This window comes from Marmota monax, unplaced genomic scaffold (assembly GCF_021218885.2).
Source record: "Marmota monax isolate L192 unplaced genomic scaffold, Marmota_monax_Labrador192_F-V1.1 WCK01_AAM20220418_F8-fsc00050, whole genome shotgun sequence".
NCBI classification, from domain to species: domain Eukaryota; kingdom Metazoa; phylum Chordata; class Mammalia; order Rodentia; family Sciuridae; genus Marmota; species Marmota monax.
The window spans coordinates 9410452-9437391 of NW_026694552.1; the positions used below are offsets into that span (position 1 = coordinate 9410452).

Consider the following 26940-nt stretch of genomic DNA (forward strand, 5'->3'; position numbering starts at 1 on the left):
AGGTAGGTGAGATGTTCCCAATTTCTGGGTCACAGCAAATTTTCATGGAAAAGACTCAAGTTCAAGAGTCAAAAGGATATTATCCTGAATCCATCATTTACTTTCTGAGCAACTGTGAGCATTTTTTTAAATATTTATTTTTTAGTTGTAGTTGAATATAGTACCTTTATTTTATTTATCTATTTTTATGTGGTGCTGAGGATCAAATCCAGGGCCTTGCAGGTGCTAGGTGAGCACTCTACCACTGAGCCATAACCCCAGGCCTGTGAGCATCTTATTTCACATCTCTGTTCCTTAACTTCCTTATCTTTGAAAAACAGGGATAATGAAAGCACTTCATATGGTTGTTATTGACAGTAAAATGAGATCATGATATAAAGCATTGAGCTTGGAGTCTGTCATACAGCAGATAACCCAAGGATGTTAGCTCCTTTTCTTTTCTACTATTTTTGATTTAGAGGAAAATCCTCATTCTTGAAAAGAAAAAGTGGTAACATTTTTTAGCTTTATTGTAATATCATAGTGCCATCTGGTGACCATATAGAATGATTACATTATCTGTATGGGATATTTCATTTCTAACATAAATATACCATATCAAATTCCTAATGTGTACTGGGCTAGCATTGCAGGGAAATAATAATGACTGTGTTTGAGAAGTGTTTTGCTGTGCTACTCCCTTGGAGACCCTTGCCCTAGCTATTCATTCGTTCATGTCAAGAGGCATGGCTCAAGTAAAAATGAGAACAGCATCTTCCATAGCCTAGCCTAGACTGGGAAGATGGAAGGTTGACCATGGAAGAAAATGAGTGAAGCCTTCATATCCACTTGGCTATGATGGAGATGCTGAAAGAGAGGAGTTGTAATTTTCTTTAGTCTGCAGATCTTTCCTTGGCCAAGAGTCCAATTCCAGAAGAATTCCATAATAGAGATAACTGCAAGTACCACCCAAGTGTCCCTAAATATAGAATAAAAGAAGCCCCCTCTCAATTCTCCCAACCATACTACTGCCTAGACAAAGGACTACATCAGAGTACAGCCAAGATCTCTGAATCCAGCAGTCTTGTACCTGGGATCAAGTTTCATGAAGTACCCCCACCTCCAAGTCCCAACAGATGGCTATTCTTGCCATCTCTTTGGTGCCATGAACTCAAGTCAAGACCGGTCAGTTTATTGAATATGAACTTTATTGTGATTTGGTTTATGTAAGGCAGTGTGGTGAAGGCACTGCAGAAATTACACAGACTGGAAAACATGGTAGAAAATGAATGAGCTAAAAAAAACTACAAAATACATTTTTAAAATGAATGCATGCGGGACTAGTCTAAGTACTACAACTACATTTCTTTATTTTTTAATCATTGCAGAAGCGTTGAAATATTGAAATATTGTCAGAGGTGGGGGTTTGGGGTGGGATTAGGGAGGGCTTCATGGAGGAGGTGGCATTTATGCTGGGCTTTGAAGGAGGGGTAGACTATTGATAGATGGAGGGAGGAAGATTTCATAATGACTTAACTCTAGAGAAAATTCTGAAGAAGTACTGAAAAAACGAGAGGCCAAACAAACACCTCCCAGGGAGTGAAGCTTTTCAACTGAAAGAATTGCTTGAGGAGTCTGGCTGGGACTCAAAGTCTCAAGCTCCCAGATGGGGTCTTCAGTACCAATGATATTAGGAGGCACAGGACAACGGGCTTGTTTGTAAACCTAGCAGCAGCAAGAGGTTTCACATTGCAGTCAGGGGCCCCGAACTGGCTATACTATTCCTGGATGGATTCTCTCATCTTCTCCGTGTGTGATATTTAATTGTCCCTGCTCTCGCCCGTTGACTGCCTGAACGGTAGTTCGTGAACGCCCATGTGTGCGTTTGTGAGTGTAGGTGTGTGTGGATGGGTGGGGGACAGAGGCTTTGTCTCCCACTGCAGCTTCTTCCACGTTTCCCTCTTGTGCACAAAGCTGGCTTCCACTGAGCTGAAGCACAGGCCCTTCTCACACTCTAGGCCACATTGAACTCCAGCTTTTGATTAAGCACCTAGGAAGCTTCCTCAACATGAAGGTAAAACTTACTGTGGGGGGTGACTTAGGTTAAGGCAGGACTATACTTTCCGGAGGTGGTGTTGGTAGTGGTGGTGGTGATGGTGGTTGTCGGTGGTGGTGGTAAGGTTTGGGGCCTTTAAAGTTGACTCTGGCTGCTGGGTGAAATGCTGCTGACAAGTCTTTAACATCAAGTCAGAAGCCGGAATGTCAGGCTAGACCAGCTTGGCCTTGATCATCCCTCCTCCTTCCTCAACAAAACCTACAGGGAAAATATACTGGGCAACTAAAATCAGCAAAGACAGCTGTAGGGTGTCCAGGCTCCTGTTATTGTCCTGCTTGAATCTCACCCCCGGAAGCCCCAAAGATCTTTTCTTAGCACACCATGTGTATGATCTCCAGATAGGACTGTCACCTCCCCCGTCCAGCTGCTGGAGGTATATAGGTTATGTAGCTACTGATGCTACTTGGATCGGGAGGTATGGGAAACTTAACAGAAGAGAGGAAGAGTAAATTATTGTGTTTTTTTTTTCAATGATTGTGAATCTTATCTAACACCTGGCACCTGACATAAAATAAAAGGATGGAAAACTGTGTCAGGACTCTTTGAGATTGGAGACTTAGAGCTCAGTGAGATCATCACTGGAAATGACCTTGAAGCTGATGTGGCCTTGCTTCACTTTGGCAGTTGGACCACCCTTCTGACGCAGGTACAGAGACTTCAGATCACGGCAGTCAGTGGGGTCAGCATCCAGAGTAACTTGCCCCAAGAACTGATCACAGAATTTTCGGCTGTTCCAGACCTATAGAAACAAGTCAAGGAAATGAAGATGAACAACCTTCTATGAGACTGGTCCTTACCCAGTGACACTTAGAACCCTAATAGCAAGCTTGAAAAGATCCATTTTAAAACCAAGGGAACAGCTAGGTGTGATGGTGCACATTGGTTATTCCATCTACTTGAGAAGCTGAGGCAGGAAAATCACAAGTTGGAGGCCAGTCTGGGCAATATAATGAGACCTCATCTCTAAAATAAATAAATAAATATAACCAAGAGATATTTTCTTTCCTGATAGCCCTTTGGCTGAGAGGAGGATATCTCAAAGAATATAGATAAAAATCCAGAACAAAGAACTCAGGATCATCATTAATCTATGGGATGGGTTACCTAAAGGTAGATGTCAGAATTATTATTATTATTAAGTCAGAAAAACTGCCAGACTGCAGAAGACCTAGCAATGTAAGGGTCCTCTGAACTGGCATATGCTATCCATCATGGGATTTTATAATATCTGGTCTAACTAGTGTACTCATGAATATCTAGGTTTCTGCCTACAATGAAATAAATGTAGATTTAGGGTGGAAATGAATAAGAAAGATCATATCTGTGCTTGGCGAGAAGTGTTTTTAAGTTCAAAACAAATGAAACACACACACACACACAGGATAACACTTGCTCTGCATTCTAAATATATGTGAGGCACATGGAACAATCTGTAGAAAATACAAATGCCCCTACAAACATTATTCATATTTTTACCTGGACTATGATAGGAATGTCAGTGGTCCTTCTGTAGAAAATGGCCTGGGTGTCAAAAATGGCATGTACAGTATTCTTCTGGACAGGAGAACGGACTTCCTCCTTTCCACACTTGATGATCAAATATGGGTTTACACCTGGAATAAAGTGACATTTATTTGTAACACAGTGATTTAAGTTTCTTTGCTAGATAGACAAGAGGCTATCTCATGAAGTGAAATCTGGGACATTTAGCATAATACCTGGGTACCAGAATGATCTAGGACTCAAGATTTTTATTCCCTCTTTCCTTGCCTTACACACGTTTCATATAGAAGTATAAAAATGAATATTACATAGACCTTGCCCAAAGACATTAATAACCCATTCCCTACCATGGTGGACATCCTTCTTGACTTCTCTAGACTAGAAATACCACTGGAGAGACTAATTTCTGATCATCTTTTTCTAACCATATGTGCAATGAATGAAGCAGAATTTTTTCTTTCCAGACACACCCGTGGTTCTTACTTTCATTGTCATACTTCTTCTCCAGGCCCTCAGCACTGTGGACAGTGATCTGGGTAACTACCTTTGGGTAGCCACGAGCCAGGTTCCAGCAGGACATCTTGGGCATGTCCAGAGTCAGTTCCCTAGAGCATCAAAAAGAAGATGTGTCATCTGATGAAACATAGCCTTTGATGACATGGGCCTGCCAAAGCTGGCATCATTGCTGAAGAAGGCATGAGACACAATGTGGCCTAGTGCATTCCTCCTCAGATATGGCTTTTATTTTATGAATATTTTAAGAAATAGCAGATAAAGATCAGAGTAGGCAGGGTTCAGGGGAAAAGGTAGGTTTGGTGACTTGGCACTGAGGACATAACAGAGAACACCGAGGAATGCCAACTGTTGAAGAAAAGACAGAGTTGGCCAGAGAACAGAAGATAAAATATAAATGGAAAAACTTGGGCAATAGATCTGCTCCCCTTAAATGGCAGTTCAGAGCTCAGAGGCTCGGACTTTCACTGGGGAATTTCCCATAACCACACTTTGAGAAATATTTCTTTTATTTTTTTTAAAGGGAGAGTGAGAGAGAGAGAGAATTTTTTAATATTTATTTTTTAGTTTTTGGCAGACACAACATCTTTGTTTGTATGTGGTGCTGAGGATCGAATCCTGGCCGCATGCATGCCAGGTGAGCGCGCTACCGCTTGAGCCACATCCCCAGCCCCTACCTTGAGAAATATTTCAACCACCATCATTTCAATTAGTTAGGTTTGACTTGAACATGTTGTCCTATTGAGTGTATGCACAGAGGGAGATAGGTCAAAAGATTTAGTTGTAAAGGCAAAGCAGAGAACGGGAGTTTGAGGGGTTTGCCAAGGAAACTGAACCTGAGCTGGACAGGCACTTCAGAGAAGATTCTCAGGAGAAACTCGCTGGTGCGGCCATGCTGGAACATGGTTGGGACAAGCACATAGTTGCCCTTCTTCAGGTACTTGCTCAGAAACACTGTGCGGGTGTCAATGTAGGTGGAAGTCCCAGCACGCTCCTGGATGTAGAGGTGGTGGAGGCGGAATTTGCGGTTCACTTCCACCTAGAATTGAAATAGGATGAAATATTCCATTCTGCTCACATCATACTTTTTGTGTTGGATGTCTTATGTCTTCTGTCTTCTTTAGCTCTGGGTCTTTCATAATTCCCCTAATTCTAAGCCATTCTAATTTTGAATCCACCTGCTATAAATGCTCATTCTTACCTTGAAGAGCTCAAAGCCAATGATGTAATTGTCAGGTCTTCCCATTCGACGGTAAGTGCGCAGGTCCTTCTGCTGCAGTGACATGATGACCTTATGCCCATCCTCAGGCACGGTGAAGATGTACTAAGGGAAAGAGGCCACCAAAGAGCTGAATTAGCACTCCCATTTCAGATGAGCTGCTTAAATTTCAGGGAAGAAACTCTACATTTGGAAACAGAACCTTGAATTAATTTCTGGGATTTACTATTGACCAGACAATGGGACTGTGGACAGATAATCCATTCACTTGTTAAGTGTATAGAATTACACTTGCTTCTCCTTATAACATTCATCATGTAGCAGGTGCAGTGGTGCATGCTTGTGACCCCAGCAGCTCAGAAGGCTGAGGCAGTAGGATTGCAAGTTCAAAGCCAGCCTCAGCAACTTAGTGAAATTCTGTCTCAAAATTTAAAAAATAAAATAAAAGGGGCTGGGGATGTGGCTCAATGGTTAAGTGCCCCTGGATTCAGTCCCCAGTACCAAGAAAAAAAATCAGCATGTAGTAAGAGACAACTTTATTCTTAGGCCTTTGATATCAAAGGGTATGTTTTTGGTTTCATAAGTTCCTGATGTTATTAGTTTATTATCATTATTATTTTGCAATACTGGGATGGAATCCAAGGGTGCTTTGCCATTTTGCTACATCCACAGCCCTTTTTATTTTATTTTTTAGACAAGATCTTGCTAAATTATCCAAGCTGGCCTTGAACTTGTAATACTCCTGCCTCAGTTTCCCAAGTTGCTGGGATTACAGGCGTATACCACTGCATCTAACTTGGTTTGTTATTATTGTTGTTGTTGTCCCATTGTTTTTTAAATGCTCTATACAGAAGAATTCCAGAAATCATAAAGACAGAAAACATTCTTATTTTACTCAATCTGACATTGCAGCAGGGCCCCAGGATAGCCTCATAATGCCAGGCCAGACATGTGGCTTGTACAAAGATTGGATACACTTCCTTGGGGGATTGATGCATTCTTATCACTACTTTAGGGAAGCTAAGGCCTGTACCAGAACTTTCCAAACATTGTCTCAGGAATCATGTTGCTATTCAGAGATAAATGTAAAATTAATCAGATTTTTTTTCTTTCTTCTCTATCTCTGTGCCCTTCCCTTCTTCCATTGAGAAAGAAACAGAAAACAGATGCATAAGTAAGTCCCACAAAAGTCAATCCTGTGCATATGCATACAAGGGAAGCCATTTTTCCAGTTTGGTATATGTGTCTGATTATTGAAATACTTCCGAGATTGTAAATGGGCGTGAGGCCAGGTAGGGAGTAACAGGAGTTTTGCTTTTCCTTTGTGGACAATTAAGATGGAAAGGGCATTAAAAAAGCATGAATTAGGTAACTTAGTGCATCAGTCTTAGTGTTCTCCAAAATGCCTGGCCAAATTGGGCTTGTCAAAAGAAGCTATGCACTCATGGGCAATGACACAGTGACACAGTCAGAATTCTTGTCTCCTATAGGTTAACTCATTAGCACATTTGAATATAAAAGCATCCAGGTTATTATAAATCTGGGCTTGGGATATTTGAGGTTTTTTTTTTTTTTTTTTTTTTTTTTTTTTTTTTTTTTTTTTTTTACTTTGGGGTGTGCCTGAGTTTGACTACTGATGTGTCATCTGGAATAGCATTGTAATGACAGATGAATGGGACAGTGTCATTGACAGGGCATTAATTCATGTCCTGAGAAAAATGATCTGGTACAGAAAGAGTACATGAAAGAGGAAAAATATAGTATATATGCATCCAAGAAAACAGTAGGGCAGTAACAACAAATGAAGAAGAATTGAGACAGCATGTGATAGTAGATCCTCTCTCTCCAATGAGGAACCACCATAAGGAAGCAGGGGCTGCCAATCAGCTGTACCAAGCAATATGAACAGAGAGAGGAAGCCAGAGAAGGAGACTCAAATTTGATAATGTTGCCAAGGTACCTCTCTGCAAAGAGACATAGTCAACCATATTTTACAAACATCTGAACCAATTCTTAGGGATCTCAGCTTAGGAATATTAAACAATAGCTGCACGTGGAAGTCTTGTTGCTAAAGAAATACTTCAGAGAGAACCAAGATGAGACCAGAATTCCTGCTGACAAGATAACTTGGAGGCAAAGGAAAATAATTGACTCAAACCTGGGGATTCTGCAGGAAGGTATCACGGTTATTATAGCAGCCTCCAGAGCGGTTCATTAGAGGATCATCATCCACAGTCCAGCATCCCACCACTGATTCCAGCTCCTTGCGGCCAAAGACAGGATTGTTCACATTACGGCAGACGCTCAGCTTGTTAAAGTTGTGGCAAAAGTCTTCCAGACTCATCCTAAATGAAAGGGGTGCAGGTGAAAAATGAAGATGGTACCTAATATTTACCCCTTTTAGTTCCAAGTAGAAGCCTTAATTCCCTTAATACTGAAAACTTCTCCTTACCAAAACTCTCCATCATCAGACATAACAAGCCCCAGATTCTTGCGATCAGTTACAGTCAGTTGCTGCCACTCTTCAGAACTAAATGCAAATAAACAATAAAAGTATAAGCCATTATGCTTGCTATTGACTTTCTGTAGTAAACAAAGTGCCAAAGGAACAAAAGGTATGAAGATCAGAGTTGCTTTATTTTACCTCTAATGGGTCACAAAGCCCATAGAACTCATAAATGTCACTGAACATTGAGAGCTCACTAGCAGCCTGGAAGGATGAGTTTGGGAGAACTACAAGTTTTGGAGATGTAGCAGTGAAAGTGGAATGCCACTCACATTTCACTCCAGGGGCCACTCCATTCCTGTCTTCCCAGGGGGTTCCTTAGGCGAACCATATACAGCTTCTCAGCACTGAAGACTTCCACAAGTCTTTCTCCAAGACGGATCTTACGAATATCAGTCATGGTGTAGGTATGGCCCTTCAGTAGACCCCAATCAGTTTCAACTTCTTGTTCCTCCTGACTGGGAGACTGAGAGCAAAGAAATATATATAAGGGCATAAGAAATGAGAAACATAGCTTGGCACAGTGGTGCACGCGTGTAATTCCAGCTGCTCAAGAGGCTGAGGCAGGGAGATAGCCAGTTCAAAGCCAGCCATGGCAACCATGAGGTACTAGGCAACTCAGTGAGAGCCTGTCTCTAAATAAAATACAAAATAGCGCTGGTGATGTGGCTCAGTGGTAGAGTGCCCCTGAGTTCAATCCCTGGTACTCCCCCTCCACCAAAAAAAAGAAAATGAATTGAGAGACACAAGTCCTTGCTCTCCTTCCTTGATTAGTTGTATTCCACTATGAATTTAGTTCTCCCTATGCAGATAGAAAGTTAATCTTCACATATAACCTGTCACAAAAACAAGTGAAGGCTAAGAAATAAATATATAACAATTCACTTAAAAATTTAGATTCAGACTACCCTCTGTACTCAATTGATATAACTGTGATAAAATTTAGTAGAGCAAATCCATTCCTTGAGCAAGTACCCACAATCTTAACAGAAAAGAGGAATAATTTACCACAGGCTATTTACACCAACTGGGATGCTGCATTGGTCTCCAGTGAAAGGACTGGTTCAAAAGGATGAAAAGCTAAAGTTCTCCAGCCTCCATGCCAAGACTCAATGCCTATGTTAGCTTTCCAAATCCATTAATGGCTTTTTGTGGCTCTCCAGGCTAAGGGCAATGTTCCCTACTAAATTTTGAAGTCTCTTCTGCCAGGAGTGAGCATAGAGTGGTTGTTTTTGGTGAATACAAACCTCAATGGAGCAGCAGATCAGACCTCCTTTGGTGAATGTTTTGTACAGTTCTCCAAACAGCTTGTACTTCTCCTCAACAAGCTCAGTGTATCTCCCCTTCTGCATGTCAACAGTTTCAGCCAATGTGCCGGTGAAATCCACGATGATATCAGTGATGGTCAAACCATCCAGAGCCTCATAACAGCCTAGCAGCCTGGGGTCAAATATGCATGGTAACCCTTGTAAAATTTTTTTCCAGGTCAAGGACATAATGTTCCCAATAATTAAAACAGTCCCTGCCCCGTCTTTACCAGCTGGCTTTTTTCTAGATATGAAATGAGAAATATTTTGAGATTACAGTCAGAGATTTCTAAGCATAGGCTATGTTGATCAAGAACAGTCCATGCAGAAGTTTCTTTCTACAAGCAGAAATTAGGCAAGGACAAAAGAGGTGATCTTCAAATTAGCAACAGCAGAGCTTCCCCAGGAGTCTTATGAGTGGGTAAGGATTTAATGGAAGCCAGAACAACTGATTCCTTTCTCGTCTAGGACTTCTGTAGGCCAGGTCCAAACCTAAAGCAATGCATTGAATCTAAGTTTTAACCCAGTTTTATCTCTGGGATTGGGTTGGGAGAGAATGGACTCCCAAAGACTCACGTGGCTTTCCTTTCCTCATGTACCCAGACTACAGACTAAACAACCCTTTCCTTACTTTGCATAAGCTTTTTCCAGCAGAGCATTCCAAAACTCATTCATGGAAGTAGAGAAGGAGAAGACCAGATCTCCATTGATGGTGGGCAGCAAGTCATCAATCACCACCTCAGTCCATTCTCCAAAATGCCAGAAACGGAAGCGAAATATCCCAGCATATTTATCTGGTTTTTGAGGATCCCATTCCTGCTCCTTATGGTTGGGAATTGTCTGGAAAGGTAAGCACATTCAATCAAGTGTTATTCATCAGACCACATCCAGATATTGAGATTACAATTAACTCCTGGTAAACCCACATCACAAAAGGAAGCACACCAAATACACCTGGTTTGAGTCTAGATTAGAAAGTCATAGGTAGGGCATTTTGTCCATAACTTCTGCTTCCCCAGTTCCATTTTGCTGCTGATGATATTACCAAACTTACCCCTAAATGCACACAAGAATACACAGGATTGATGGGATGGCCAGTCAGGAGTTAAGTATTTCCCACAGACAATCTATAAACTAGATGATGATAAATAAACTATACAAATATATTCATGATTACATGTTTAAACAAATAAATAAGACATTTTAAAAAATATTTATTTTTTTAGTTGTAGTTGGACACAATACCTTTATTTTATTATTTTTATGTGGTGCTGAGGATCAAACCCCAGGCCTCGAACATGCTAGGGGACCAGTATACCGATAAGCCACAACCCCAGCCATAAATAAGGCATTTTAAAAAGTAAAAACAACCAAAATACAAGTCCCACTGTAGTTTATATTAAAATGTCCATTTTAAGGACTGAGGATGTAACTCAGTTGTAGAGCTCTTGCCTAGCATGTGTGAGGCCCCGGGTTCTATCTCACCCACCTCAAAAGAAATCAGAATTTCATGTCTATTCTGGAGATTTGTTTTCATCCAAAATAAAATTGCATTTAGGAAATTAATTCTAAATACTCTAAAATATAATATTCTAAAATTGCTTTTATGAAGAAAATGTTCTTTGTCCTTAATAGAGGGTTATTACTTTGTTCCTTTAAATTCTATATAGACACAGAAAGAACTTTTGTTCTATTAATAATTTATTAGAAAATTTTCAGTAATCTATTTCCACCTTTTCCACCTTTTCTGCTAAGAATGTATATGTCCATGACTTCCTGGCTCCTGCTGGCTTTATATTCCAGTAGGCACAGAATATAAGTATGCAGAAATACTGAGTTAGAGTACTACAAATGACAACAACAGGTCAATTTGTATATGTGACAAAGCAAGAAGAGTAAAATGTAGGCTGGGGTTGTTGCTCAGTGGTAGCACACTTGCCTGGCATGCATGATGCATTGGGTTCGATTCTCAGCATCGCATATAAATAAATAAAAAATAAAGGTATATCAACAACTAAAAAAAATCTTTAAAAAAGTAAAATGCTAATTGTGGGTATATGGGTATTCCCTGTAAAATTCATCTTTCTGTGTTTGTGAAAACTCTTATAATGAAATGGCAGGAATTCACTTAGTAAATATCTGTGACTTCAGGAAATAGAACAATCTAAGAATACGTCAAGCTGATCTTTTCATAAAATTATTAAAGAGGGCAAGAAGTTAAAAACTGAATGAGTTCCCACAGAGTGGGAGATACCTTTGTCCAGTGAGACTCCTGAACAGCCAAACAGGAAAATGCAGGAACCATGAACTTGTGCCCCAGTCTCCCCTGGATCAGTTGGTGATTGCTGATGTTTCCCACAATCAGACGGGGGTCATCACAGATGTCCTGTGGATACAGTGATTGGTTATATAAGAGTTTTCCTAGATGAACTAGGCAGGACATAGAGAGAACGGGGGTTAGGGTTGGTAGGTGACTAGGTTTTCATAGATAGGATAAAGAAAAGGTTGAGGGGATTGTGAGAAAAAACAAAGCAGTAGATCCTCTAGCTATAAGAAAACTTTCAGGTGGGAAGTGGCTAGAGAAATGGAAGGAGAGGATACAGTGAGTAACATGACATGTGCTGTGGAGGAACTTTGTCATTGGGGTTTGGAAGAGTTTTCACCATGCAGTGAGCTTTAAAAGATGAAAACTAAGGATTAGCACACTACAGTCTGATCCTATTTTGTCAGGATGAGATTTTTTCTGAAGCACCTGTCCGTGGAAGGGTGATTGCATTTAAGAGACAAGGACGTCGAAAGCAAACATTTGATGTGTCTCTCGCTCTAGGAAAATGACTTAAACGACCTTACAGGAAGTCCTGTTCTAACACAAAACAGAGGTAACAACAGTTTTCACGGCAACCAGATTTCCACCATGTTTGGATAGATATAGATGACAATAGCATTAATAGCAGGTATTGGGGCTGGGGTTGTGGCTCAGTGGTAGAGTGCTTGCCTAGCACATGTGAGGCACTGGGTTCAATCCTCAGCACCACATAAAAATAAATAAATAAAATAAAGGTGTTTTGCCATCTACAACTATTTTTTTTAAATAGCAAGCAATAATAGACCATGCACAGGAGCACTTCAAGAGACATCCCTCCAAAGGGATCTGGGCAGAGAGTAGGGGCAGTATTTGTTTGGAGTATATGTATGTGTCTCCACACCAACATATTATGAGATGTTTAATTCCCTCTGGAGTAAGCAAAATGAAACCCAAAGAATGTAATTTCAAAAAGATGTGAGGAGAGCACATGGAGCAATTGTCAAAATGTTATCAGTGCCTAGAGGAGAAGCTTCAAAGTTCCCCTGATGATAGAATAAATGCTGCAATGATAGTAATGCTTGAGTTGACTAGAGTTAGGCTGTTGGACAAGGGAGGGATATAGAGGCATAGCAGCTAGAGAAATGGGCATGGGCAAAGACATAGTGACATGCATGACACCATATAATTGAAGACATGATTGTGTGATACAGAGTATCAGCACTTGCAGTGTTCAAAGGCAGGAAATATCCATGAAGTCTTGATACATGGAGAAAGCTCCATGGAGGAGGCTGTTGGCCTGTACCTTGACATTCTGCTTACCCAGCAGAAATAAATCCTAGTCTCAAATGGAAAGAAAATCTAGACATATAGCCTTTTAAAAATTATTAAATAGAGACAGCTATATTTTTCTGCTCCTCAACCCTCTTTTTTTAAATGGACATAATTCTACTTGATGAAGGGTCTGGTCTACAGAATGAAACATTCCATATATTCTTTAAAAGCCAAAATAACTCTGGAAAGAAATAGGCATTTTGGGCAGGGACAAGTCCAAACTGAAGATTAATTGGGCATGCCTCTGCCAAAAGGAGATGGTTAGATGGGTTGTCAGCTTTGGATTTTCTGGGTTTTTTTTTTTGTTGTTGTTGTTGTTGCTGTTTAAGATGCATGTCTTGTGTCTCATCAATACTTTGTGTCATAGGAGAAAATTTCTATCTTATTAAGTTTTTATGGTTGTGAGCTGTCCATTTTTTTTTTCACTTCTTGAACAGAAAGCAGGTGTGTTGGGTGCGTTAGATCCTGATGTTCTTTTCTCTTTGTTTCTTTGCTTTTTCTAAGAAATTAAGCATAGTTTTCCCTCCCTATGTCAGATGTTACTGTTTTATTTGGAACAAGATGTAAAGTTATATAGCGATTTCTTGGATCTAAATGATATATACTATAGTTTCCTAGTTTGGAAAAACAATAAAGTGAACACTGATATGTGAAGTAGTGTACTTTTAGATTAATAAGACAAATTACTTGCTAACTTTCTGTAGTTACTAGTAGCTGGAGTTTACAGCATCTTCAATTTCCATAAGACTCATTTCACAACAGGGGTCTAGGCTTAACCATTACTTCTGACATGTCAACATCTATTCAAGATATAAGGGATCACATATGTGAACAAAAAAGACATATAAACAGAATTCACACTGAGGAACTGGGTGAGTATTGCCCTGTAAATCTGAATTGGATTATTGAATATATTGAATATTTGGTTATTGAATATCCTTTCTCTCTCTCTCTCTCTCTCTCTCTCTCTCTCTCTCCTCTCTCTCTCTCACACACACACACACACACACACTCACACACACACTCACACACACACTCACTCACACACACAGAGCTGTGTGCAATCATGGTAGAATGTAACTTTGGGCAAAATCCCCATTGTTTCCTATTCTTTCTTATAACCTAGCCTATTCCCCACTTCTATTTCTCCACTCTTCATACATTGTATCTATTTAACAATGGATTTTTAAAACATGAAAAGAGTTATGGAATGTCAAAACCAGAAGAAATTTTAAAAACTATCTAGTATTTGACAGATCAGGAAAGAGGCTCAGCAAGGGGCAGTACCTTGCTTCTCTGGTTGTCTAGTTAATAGGATAACTAAACCTAAAATTTTGAATTCTTCATAACTACATACTGTTATGTTCCCTAACCTCAAGACCTCAGTGAGTCCATCTATTTGCCTTAGGCTTACTGGTGCCCCTATAAAGGATAGTATTGTGCAGATCTACATTATTTGAAAGACTCTTAGCTTTTGGTTCCAGGCTAAATATCATCAATAGGCATTGATCTCCTCAATTCAGTGCACTAAATATGAATGAAGCTCATACTATATGTGTGTACTACAATGTGAAGCATAGGAGACTAGTCTTTATTAAACCTTCCCTTTTACCTCTTTAAAGAAGTGAGGCAAAAAAGACCAGAAAGAAACCAAGGAATTAGAAATGGTAAAAGTGGTGAGATAATGCAAATCTAACAGCCACATGGACCTTTTGATGATAACTTGAAAATAATGCAATATCTGTTTATTGACTTTTCTTCTAGTTTTGGGCACACTGGATATATTCCTGTTGGAGTTAAAGAAAGAAGGCTCGAGGAGTTTTTCTGCAACTCCAAGCTGAGACACAGAGTGCAGATGGGACATTTCAGCCTGAGCCGTGCTGGAGTGGTAGGAGGGAGTTAGGGGAGAGGTCACAGCTCACATATTCACAATATTTGGGTGGCTTGGGAGTAGGGGGGAGATGCTGAGCCCCTAATGGCTCCCAGCTGTGTTGGCACAGCTGAAGTGATCCTTGAACTGAACTGTTTGTCACGGTAAAATAATTTCTTAGGAGGAAACACACAACCAGGAACTGAACATCACAAGTAAAGCTGGAATGGTCCTCTAATACCCCTACCCTCAAGCCAAAACCTTCTGTAAGCAAAGCAGCTCCTCTAGCAAATATGTTATCTTAGCTGAGCATTATGGATCTCTCAATTATCCTCACCTCTTCCCCCTTCCCAGAGATGTCTTCAGGGAGGGGGCATACAATTATAAGGTCCATAGCCCTGCACGGGTCACCCTATGAGTTTCCCTTTGACTAACCACACTTAATTCTTCAGCAATTTTTATACAGGTGAAATTTGATGACAGTAAGAATTGAGTTCCCAGCTAAACCTCCAGAACCACAATAAAATGAAATGCTGCCCAGAAAACTAGCATCCAGAAGAGTGGAGGCACTTTCAAAAGTGGTATATGCAATCTAGTAGTATTGGGGGTAGGGGTGTGGTCAGCCCTATAGTAGGTACATTGTGACTAACTCTAAGGCCTAAGTAGTCCCAAAAGTCCCAGGGGCTAATTTAAACAGAACTGTCATTCGGGACCTGAGGGTTTTGTGAGCTAGTCCAAGCAGCCATTATCTATCCTTAGAAAATAGTGCCACCTCCATATGGGACATTTATAGGTGGATGTGGGCTCAGGGACCAATGTTGCACAAGTCTCTCAAGGAGTTTATTTTGCCTACTGAGAATTTTATTTACGAATAATTTAACATTCTTTTGCTTCCTAAAACTTCCAAGGAAAACTCAGTATGGAACCTGGGAATAAGATCTTAAGTCCAATTTCCCCTTCCAACATAGAAAACCAAGTCACTATGTAGAGATATTCTCACTTGAACCTTCAGACTTCTGCCGGAAGACTTCAGGTATAGTTCCCAAATGGCTTATTGTAAAGAATTTTTTTTTTAAATCTACGCAATGGAATATCATTCAGCAATAAGAAGGAACAAACATAGCACCACGTGGATGATATTAAACATCAAAAACATTATACTAAGTGAAAGAAGTTCACATGCAAAATTTAAAATAAACAGGAGAGCTGGGGGAAAGAATGTGGACCTACTCCACTTGGTGTAAACAGTGAAAAACATTTAGGACTACTGATGTGGAGGGACATGATCTCTGGGAGGGGTGGGATCATGAGAGTAAAAGAGAAGTGTTTTCTCTTTTACTATTGTTTCACATTCTATTACCCCAGCCTGTATATTCTGCTTCTGATATTTTCCCTCATCAGGTTTTCCTTTCCATTCCTAACACCATTGTTTTATTCCAGAACCTTACCACCCTCCCCTTCTATCAAGACAATGTAGTGACACAGCCCAGGGGAGGGTAGTTCCCAAAGAAAGACTGGGCAAGGGCCATGGTGGTGGAATTCCTGGACTCAAACGTGCCCAGGAGAGCTGACAGAAGATTTTGTGCAGGTGCCCTTTCTCCCCCCACAGCTGGCTGTGTAAATTCCCATGGGGCCTGGTTCCATTTTAGTCAGGGATTAGATGTGTCTGACTCTAAGACAGTATTGTAGGTGGATATGAGTCAGTCAGGAAAAAAGCCAGAGTGCCTGGAAGGAACTGGAGAAGAGATTTTCTGTGAGAATTTGGCAGGCAAAGTCCAGTCTGAAAACCCTACCTGCAGTCTTACACTGTAACTTAGTGTAACCTGGATCTTATAAGTTTTTAAGACTTTTTATGTTAAGGCCCAATAGGACAGGAAAGTCCAGGAGCACATGGTCTCAGGCAATGTACCCATGTGCCTAGAAAGCTAGGACAATAGCTGGAGCCATGGGATCACTGGAGGAGTCAAAGAGATAGGTTTTCTTCTGGAGGGTGTGAATAGATAATATGCCACTGAACAATTGGAAAACACTCTCAGAATCCCTATCTAAAGAGGCTTCCTAAAAGACAGCAAGGAAGTAGAAGTGGGAAAAGGGGAACTTTGCCCCACAAAGGTGGGTACCTTCCTGGGGTTAGGTTTGTTCAACTATCAGTGATGTTTAGAGGTATGGGAGGCTTATAAAGGCAGAAGTTTTTAAAATGGGTGAAGAAAGAGACAGAAAATACTAGGTTAATCGTGTTGCCTCCATTTTGGAAACTTCATAAAATTGCCCTGGTTGAGTGAGAGACTATACGGCATGCCAAGAGACAAGATGTGTATAAGCTTCCCTGCAAACCAGGATCTCAACCTTCCTAATGAGGTGGGGGAGGGCAAAGATCAATTTAGTCTCCCTGAGCCAATTCAAAGAGGCCCAGCACTGTCTCTTGGCTTTCCTGATGAGAGGCCAGAGAATCTTGACGTGGTTCTTGACCACAGACTTGGCCTCCATTCTGCCTGGAAGAATCCACAGCTTTTTGAGGGGGCTCAGATGCTGGTCCAGAATCTTGTTTTTTCCTCCTACTCCCCAGAAGCCTTTCTCAACCTTTCCAATCTATGATGATCTTCCCATCTTCAAAAACCCTACATAAGTTACTATCTATATGCCTGAAAATAGCATTTCATATATTCAGCGTTCATTTATTATTTAAATCTTTGATGGTTTTGTATCCATTTTCTAGATGAATATGGGATTTCCTCACTGCAGACTGTGTCTATATCTTGTACAGAGGCTGATATAGAGCAGGTGTTCTATGAATATTTCTCAAATGACTCTCCCACTGGAGAATAAGTTCACACAGTGCTCTCAAAAGGGACAGTATGGATCAATTATTGAAAGTACAGCATCAAAGTACATCAACAGAAGTACATCAACAAAGAGAAGGAATGTGAGAACTGCCTAGAAGGATGCTAACTTAAGAAAAAAGAGAGAGAGAGAGAGAGGAGACACAAATAACAATCTCCCTGACATGGCAATGGGAATGAAAACTCATGTGAGCTTTGAAGTCAAACCTGGATTCATATCTTACCTTGTTAGTGGTCCAATCCCAAGGAAATTCTTACCTTCTATTGGAGACTCAGTTTCCTCATCAATAAAATGGGCACTATATCTACCATTATTTTTTTTCAACCAGGAAAATTACACCAAAGAATTATATCAAAGGAATTTAACGTATCTAACTTCCTAATATACCTACCTTATTAAGCTGTGGTACATAGGATGAAATGAAATAATATATAGAAAACTCTAAACCCAGTATCTGACCCATAGTATACATTCCATAAATGTTGATTTTTCCACCCTTCCGCCTTGTTCAAACACCACCCCCCACATTCCTTCATCCTAGAGTTGCCTCAGAGGAAAAATGGACTATTTTCATGGTTATTAAGTTTTTTCCTTCTCTGCTAATCCATCTAGGATTAAATCCACAGAATTTGGACGATGAAGGCGAAGGACAAAGGACTGAGCCAAGAGAGAGGGGGAAAGATATGTGTTAAGACAGGCCAGCACAGGAAGCGCTGTCTGCTTGGTTCACATCTGGGGAATGGTTTCATGTTGGTTTGCAATTTTGCCACCCACCAGATGTCCTCCCACCTCCTCCATGCCCTCACCCCCATCAATCAGTCCTTCTCTCTCCTGCATCTTCAACTTTTTGTTTACTGGCTACTCGTCAGCCTATAAATATGTTCAAGTCTGTCCTGTTTTAAAAAGACACCCACCTAATAAACCTTTCTCAATTTCCTGCTTCCTTTTCAGCTACTTCTGCCCAACTGATGTCCTTTCAATCATGGCCAAGCATCACAAAATACTTATGCCCTTTATTACCATCATTAGTTTATAAGAGTGGTTCCTAGACAACTTAGTTATATTTTCTCCATGTATTTTCTTTGGGAAAAAAAAAGTCTTACCTCTCTGCATATCAATAGCAATTAATGAATCATGCTCATGTTTCCAAGATTTTTATTGTTGGTCAACAAAGTGATCTTCAGAGATATCAACAACTAGAGGCACAGAAAGGCAGGAGAAGTGCAATTCCCCTTCTGATGGAAAGAAATTTCTCCCAGTCTCATCATTTTTATTCTTTTTTATTTTTTTCTACTGGGGATTGAATTCAGGGCCTCTGCTCTACCACTGAGCTATACCCCCAACCCTCAGTTTCATACTTTCAATGGTCATCATTCTTTGCAAGCAAACACTAAGATACATACTTCAAGTTGCACAGAAAACAAGTCTTCATGTAACTAGTGTATCTTGGCACCACCTGGTGGCAATTTGCATAAACTGAAGGAGCTCTTGAAACTCCATTTAGGAGTATAAATTGTAGAAATTACAAGCAAAAGTGATAGGTGGATCCTTAAAGAAGGCAACCATTGAGTACTGGCTGAGATGGTTCCATCATCGTGCACCTCATTAAATAGAACATCTTCAAAATTTTGTGAAGGTTTAAGAACTTGCATTTTACAACAACCCCCTGTGGTCTATACACCAGGCAACTCATATTGGAAAGAAGCCCGGGAGGAATATCCTTCTCTTCAGTTACTACCTTTACATATAGCATGTTTATTTGCTATTTATTCTCCAGACTCCATCATCATATCTTATTATACTATGAGTGCCCACTCTTGTAGGACTGAGACTTTCCTTGAGACACAATGTATACCTGTTCCACAGAGAACCATAGCATCTATTAATAGTTACTATTAATAGATGGTGAAAGAGCTGCAGTTCTATGTGGATCCCACATGGCCAACCATGGGATGATATGGGTGATGATGTCCAAAGAGCAGCAAAAGAAGTTTCCTTCCCCAGACGACAAATCCATCTTCTCCCTATTGATTTAATTTCATTTATGTTCACACTTTAAGGAGTTTTTTCTCCTTATTGGTATGAGATTATCTTGATCTACTCAAATGAACTTCTGAAAAATAATAAGCATGGGAATATTTCCCGTGTGTGATGTGTGTGTGTGTGTGTGTGTGTGTGTGTAGAGGTGGTGATTGAAACAGAGACATGCACATGTTGGGCAAGTGCTCTGCCACTGAGTTACATCCCCAGTCCCGATATTTCCTTTTTTTGTTGTTGTTGTTGATATTTTGAAATTACTGTCTAACAAAATTTGACTAAAATTCAGGTCTCCTCAAAATAGAGCCGGGAGCACAGATCCATGAAGCATTCCCCTAGCCTTCTCTTTTTTTTAATACGAAGTAGTAGGATTTATTCCAGTGAAAAGAATCAGAACGCTTGCTGAGAGAGAGAGAGAGAGGGGGCCTAATAGCAGGCTTTTCTAAGATTCCCATTTTAAAATTGTCTCTGTGTGGTGATGGACATATGAATTAGCTTGAGTGTGGTAATCAAGGTATATGAAAACATAATGCTGTACACCGTAAATATATACAATTTTTTTATTTCTCAACTATACCTTGGTAAAGCTAGAGAGAGAGACAGGGAAAGGAAGGAAGTTAATATCCAAAATAGTGTACACAGTAGGCCTGTGTAAGGGAAAGAGTGGATCAAATAGGATTTTGATGAAGGAGGTCAAGAAGGAGACAGAAATTGGGGAAAATAAGGAAAGTTACCTGGGGACGTTTCCACACCACCTTTCCCGGGAGCAGTCGGTTGTAAAAAAGAGAATCATTCTCAGGCAGAAAAGTTGGGTCACAGAAAAGTCTACTGTCTTTGATGCATTCCTGCTTCAGTTCTTGGTATTTCTGGTTTTTGAAGAGCTTCAGAGGAGGACCCATAGTGTCAAACTATGCCTAGAATGAGAAAAAAAAAGTGTTGTCTTTGGAGAAACAAGTTCTCAGGTGCCTTGGGTAAGGCACCTAACCATTTTAGACCCTCGGTTTCTTTATCTACCAAATGGGGGCAATGTAAGCAATAACATTCTCACTGGTAAAATAGATAATTAACATGAAGATGGCAAGTTAAGCATGACTCGTTTATCATTTGAAAGGCAGTCTTCCATTTATGTGGCAAAGAAGAGTTCAAGGCAAAGTACTATTTTAAATTTGAAGATAAAAGTAAAACTATCATTTTACTGCATTCAGAATAAGTTGGTGGGGCTGGGGATGTGGCTCAAGCGGTAGTGCGCTCGTCTGGCATGCGTGCGGCCCGGGTTCGATCCTCAGCACCACATACCAACAAAGATGTTGTGTCTGCCGATAACTAAAAAAATAAATAAATATTTAAAAAAAAATAAAAAGAATAAGTTGGTGCCTTGGAGAGTCACACTTTGTGCACAAGGGGAGAAGCAGCCCCTTCCAATTCTTTTGCACAATTACTTCTCTTTTATCATTGAAAGAGCTTTGCATGTTTTATTACTAACCAAGAAGGCTAATGCAAGAAAAAGAGCTCAGCAGATGGCCTCCAAAGACAAGGAAAGATAGAAAGATTGTATGATCTTTTTTTTTCTTCAAGGTCTAACGTACAATCATTTGCAGACTCTGAAATCAAAAGGCAGACTCCGAAATTCAATTACACTAATTTGGTGGACTATAGATTCTTATCCCATAGCAATACACTGTTGCTTTCTTTCCTCTAAAAGAAAGAAACTTCACATGGTTAAACGGAGAATTAATATAGTAGCTCTTCAGACAATGTGTATTAGAGTGCCCCACACTCAAATGGCCTTAACAACTGGTTTTTATGAAGATAATTTGAAAGGCAAATTTGATTTCAAATAGCTTTTGGGTGATAATAGGGTTTTCACTGTCTTAACTTGATTTACAAAGAGAGTTGTAATGATTTTAATGATCCTCTTCTGCCATGAAGAGAGGATTGTGAATTTTTGATGTCAATTATTCTAAAAATATATTTTAAGGGTTACAGTCTATATTCTATGAGCAAAAGAGGGTTGAGACCAAAAAAAACTTAAGATTCAGAGTGTTAAAAATTGGACAATTTTTGCAAAAACAAAAACCCCACAAAATTGGCTACATTAGCACTTTAAAAAGTATCTGTGTGGCATACCTGTGAGGCAGTTGCTATTTTATAAAAAGTAAAATATTAATCAGACCTCTCTGCTAGCCCCTTTCATGTTCTTTCAGTATCACATTGAAATGCCTCACTAGTAAATAAGTCACCTCATTTGAAAATGATAAAAAATTTAATTTCTTGCCACGTTATGGCAATGATACTTCTAATATATGTGCAACAAGCATACAATTTCTCTGAAACCAAGGAATAGGAATAAAAAGCTGAACAAAACCACATATTTTTCATAGCCTTCTTTATTGACAATGACTTTACAAACTGAGAACTGCAGGGACACTGAAAACTGCTGAAATGTTTTCTGTTAATCAGATTTAACTCTGTCCATGTGTTTTAAATATTAGTATATTTTATTGTATTTGAAGGCATGGGTGGTATCAGTAAAAATTTTCAATTAAACAGCATCAGGGCCAATCTGAATGTTTGCCCAGGCTCCTTTGTGGAGCCTGTTAAAAATGGACCCCAATTTTCATGTAAGCTCAAACTTACAGCAAATGCTACTCTGCTTCTTGATTTCCCTAGGTTTGGTGGATTGCCAAAGGCTGGGGACTGTAAATGCGGAATATTCTGAGGCAATTAGGACATTTAGTTTGCCAGAACCTCCTAGTCCCTAAGCATTCCAGATAAATGGGCATTTCCTGCTCTCAAAAAAAAAAAGTCATCTGCCCTCATAAGTCTCCCTTGCTATTTGGGCAAATAGCGAGGCAGGCAAGAGCCTGCAAAGGGAATCCCTGTTTTAAAGAGGACCTAGCTATAGAGCAGCATCAATTGAAAAAAAAATAGGTCTCATTTTAAAGAAACAGACTGATCCCTCCTTTTCAGAGGTAGAATATACAGCTAGTATCAATGGGTCAAAGTTTGATAGAATGCCTTCTGAGTGAAAATGCCTGCATTTTGGGGACACATAAGGAGCTTCAGGCTAAGAGTCTGAATGAAATTTCAATAGAGTACAATTATAGTCCCAAGTGCTGTTAAAATTACACAGTTGAATTGACCCCCATTTCTGAGTAGGTAACAGGAGAAATGTGCCCATTGGTTCTGTGACCTTGGTCTCTTTGTGCCTCAGTTTTTTTCATTAAGATAGTGAGGTTATCAACCCCGCACCTTTACAATGTGGCTGTACATACTGAGATGATTAGTGTAAAAATAATTTGGAGTAAGTAGAAAGTGCTCTGTGAATGCTAGAGACACACTGAAGCCCCCTCGTTGCTGGGCACAGAGCTTTGCATATACCATTGTTCAGGAAAAAATGTTTTAAGTAGCAAATCAGTGCTTATATGGCAATTTACTATTCAAAATGTGCATTTTACATTTCAGTTCACATTCTCTTCAGAGCGGCCAGGTTTTATGGCCATGTTCTGTGCCCTTCATTTTGTACCTGCAGAAAGGGCAGCTCAGAGATGCAGCAGCCAGAATCTGGCAGACTCAAACCCGGGTCTGTTTAATGTTAGATTTGGCGTGTGACTTTCAATCACACTACACTGCTTCTTTTGGTCACTACATTTTTTAAGAACGAATTTTTTAATTCAAATGAGGAAAACCTCCAAAACAAACACGATGCCCAACTTTGAGGCATTCTGCCTAGAATTTGCTGCCACAGTGGATATTGAAAAGATTCTTTATTTTCCTGGTTTGATGATCATGGGAGAATCCAAACCCTTTACATCTGGGGATTTATCGATTAACCCTCAGAAAACTTTTGGAAAACCAGAACCTTGAAATATGGAATTGCCATAAATGATTTGCCCTGTCAGAGTGGAGGAGTGTCAAGAAGAGAATGTTTTCTTTACTGTCCCACTGCAGCCAATATTGTCAGGAGGAGAGAGCCCTTAAGTTAAAAGACCACATATGAGAAGAGTTGGTAGACAAAATAAAAGTGAGGGATTTCAGTAAAACTCAGAAAGTCTCTAGCTCAAAGGGAGGTAGTGAATGCGAGGCAAATGTGAACACTTATAAAGAAGGACACTGTGACCCAAAGGCTAGTGGCATGCGTGGCTGGTTGAGGCAGAGAGTGGGGTTTAGCACTGAGGTAATGATCTTAGACTATATTATCTGAACTCAGACTCAGTGCCTAGAAAAAGAATATGAAGAACACCGTGTCTTTCAAGGGAGCAGATTATGGAGAGTTGGGAATTGCCAGGGAGGAGTTGAGGGAGCCTGCCACGTGGAATGCAAAACTGCAGCTAGGAGTGAAAACTCTATAGCTACTCACTGGACCTGAAAGCATGGGGGAACTAGGCAAACTTTTGGAGCAAAAATCATTTGCTTGTTTACCTCAGGGTCATCCTTAGAGTAGAAACCAAGTTTTGCTCTAAAAATATCTGATAAAGGAAATCAGATCTGTGGTTCACAAATCACTTTGGATGAGTGGAGAGGAAGTGAGGGCACTTAAGGAGGTGAAGGAGGGAACACAGGGCCTCAGGAGCATTGCCTTTAGCTAGTTTCTCCCATTTCCCAGTTTCCCCCTTTGTTCTGTATTTTGTGCAAAAAAAAATGGAGGTAGAAGTTAACTAAGGGTTTGTAGACAATTTGAGTACAGGAGCCCCAACTCTGTCCTAGCATGAAGTAGGCCCACTTTAGACATAATTGACACCCTTTATTCCCCACAATTAGATGCTCTGTGGTGAGAGAAATGGGAATTCTAAAGGGAAGGAGAAAAATTCAGCATCCACATGTTACACAGAGAACAGTGCTTTCCATATATGCACAGGGGAAAAAAAGAGCACACAATTTCCTTTTATTACATTATTGAAAACTCTCTTAAAAATAAAAGCAATTTTAAATCATGAAAAGAACACATGCTAGTCATAAGATTCAGGATCAAATCCCAAATGCCACCATTTAATGTACATAACATCTTTGTTCCTCAGTTTCCCCCAAAGCACAATGCAAATACAATGGCTGCCCTGCCCATCTCAGGGTGTTATTGGGAAGATCTAATGAAGTTAAGTATGCAGTAGACATTTTAATTGTTAAGGATTAGGCTAATGCAGGGCAGTAGTATTGGGAAATGGTCATATGTAGCAAATTAAATTCTCTTTCTGTCCTTGGTAGAAACTGAGGAAAGTCAATTGCATGCTTCAAATAAGACACACACAAGCATTAAAAAAAAAAAAAACAGTGTAAAATGGCCCCTCTACCATTCTTTACTCCCTATTCCACCTCTTCTATTCTGCTGACCTGCCCTGTTGACTGAATAAGCCTATCCTAAAAGTCTAATTTTATAGTCCTTTGAGAATCTAATCCTGATTTTTATAGATGGCTATGCTGGAAGGACTCTTAGAAACTACTTAGTAAAACTTTTTTCTTTTACTGTAAGGTGAAGGGCCTTGCCCAAGGTTACACAGTAACAGGGTCACCACCAAAACTGGAACTTACTGACTCTTTTCACCACTTTTTTTTTGTTGTTGTTATTCAAAAAAAGAGGTGGCGGGAGAAGCATGCAAACATAAAACCTCAAGCAAGACATTGCTTCTGAAAATTCTCATTGTCTTCTTCTTGCAAGAATGCACTTAAGAGTTTTGTTTTTGAATTGCAAGCTGTCAGAAGGTGAGATGATTTCAAATCAAGGCTAATCAAAGAAACACTGTTTGGGGGTCACAAAGGGGCTTTTTCTGCTCTTAATTTAGGAACTGAAAACTCCCAAGGATATGAAAAGCTTACTTTTTAACCTATTCCTGACCACATTAGTGTTTAGGCTTTTTCTGGACTGCTAGGAACTTTAAGGACTAATAAAGAATGCTATTCAAATCTGAAGTTTACACACACACTCTTGCACACACATGTTCACATTAGCACACACACATGCATGTATACATGCACAAACTGCCAGAAGAATTTGCAAGAGTTAATTAGCAGTCCCCAAATATTTTTTGTTTACTCATTCAGACTATAAAAATGTCCCTAATTTCACAACAAAGATTAGCAAATGAAGCATTAGCTGAATTTCCATAAAACCTTAATACAAACTAGAATGTTTTATCCTGAAGCAAGCCAGAATTGACCATCAGAACAGCAGAATTTGTTGAATTTTCCTATGGGCTTTTCATCAAAATCTGAATTTTAAATCTTTAGAACCAATTATTTCAATTGCAGTACATACCCACTTTTCTTTTTCTTGCCCCAGCAGAAGCCGGCTCTGGTCAAGTAGCCCAATTAAGTCCCTTGAACTGTGTAGTTGGGGTCGGGGGTGCGGGTGAAGAACAGGGACTCAACTACAAATCAAAATTTAAACCAAAGGTAGAATCAGAGAGGAACAAAACCAGGCCAGGGGTTGACAATGGAATAACCAAGATCAACCTGTCACCAGAGGCAGGAGGGCCCGGGCTGTGCAGACAAGGAGTTAAGACAGTCTCGGCTGCCACTCCCTCCTGTGCGACATAGCACAGTCTGTGCACTTCACTACCAGGGCTCAGAGGCCTTTTGCACACAGTGTGGCTTCAAGATTTGCCTGCATTTCAATAATCTTTCCATACCTCTGGGTCAGCAGAAACTAGAAAGAAGTTCTGACAGTCAGCCAGGCTTCTCTCCCACATACCCTCTCTCCAGGTTTGTCCTTGTTACCAAGTATTTATCAGAAGGTGTGTACGGCACACACACACATACATGCACACAAAACTGACCAGATATATCCTGAAAAATCTTATTGCCAGACAACCACAATCACCACACACAGCACCCAAAATAACCAACCAAAATAACTGTTAGTTTTGAAGTTCCCAAATTACTACTAACGTGCACGCATTTGATTGAGACAGAATATAAAATTATAGCTGTAAAATTCAATTAATATAAAAGTTAACATTCCTTCACTTATCTTAGATGCTAACATATCCAGCGAATAAAACTTTAGCTAAATCTCTCCTCACCTGAGTTATCCCAGGAGACTTCTGCTGCTGTTACTGCTGTTGCTGCTGCTGCTGCTGCTGCTGCTGCCGCCGCCACTGCTGCTCTTAGCCAGGTAACCCAACTAAGTCTGTTCAGTCAGTGTGGCTGAACAAAGATTCTGGCTTTCTTAACCTGAAAACTATTTGGGCTGTACCAAGCTCTGCTCATAGGGGGAGGTGCCTCTCAGCAACTTCAGGAGCCTTTGCCCCGCCCAGCATTCAGAAACTGATCCTGAGTCATGAGGAAAATCTGGAAGGCACCCCTGCCAGATGTGCAGACGGGATGCCCACTCCAGATCCACCCACCAGCAAGTTGGAAAGGCTAGAAAGCCACTTTTGAAAGTTTTTTTTTGTGTGTGTTCCACAGAGAAATAAAAC

The 26940-nt window shown here is 40.1% G+C and overlaps 1 protein-coding gene across 1 annotated transcript; it reads right to left on the bottom strand.

The window, feature by feature from the left end:
- Positions 1 to 1169: 1169 nt before the first annotated feature.
- Positions 1170 to 26680, bottom strand: Capn6 (calpain 6). The gene is made up of 13 exons (XM_046420819.2): positions 26545 to 26680; positions 20263 to 20442; positions 11398 to 11529; positions 9775 to 9983; positions 9084 to 9276; positions 8109 to 8302; positions 7783 to 7860; positions 7489 to 7675; positions 5313 to 5435; positions 4948 to 5150; positions 4082 to 4203; positions 3572 to 3708; positions 1170 to 2834 (listed from the first exon to the last, which is right to left on the bottom strand). Exons 2-13 carry the CDS (start codon positions 20425 to 20427, stop codon positions 2652 to 2654), a joined length of 1926 nt encoding a protein of 641 aa, XP_046276775.1. The 5' UTR covers positions 20428 to 20442; positions 26545 to 26680; the 3' UTR covers positions 1170 to 2651.
- Between the last annotated feature and the right edge of the window lie 260 nt (positions 26681 to 26940).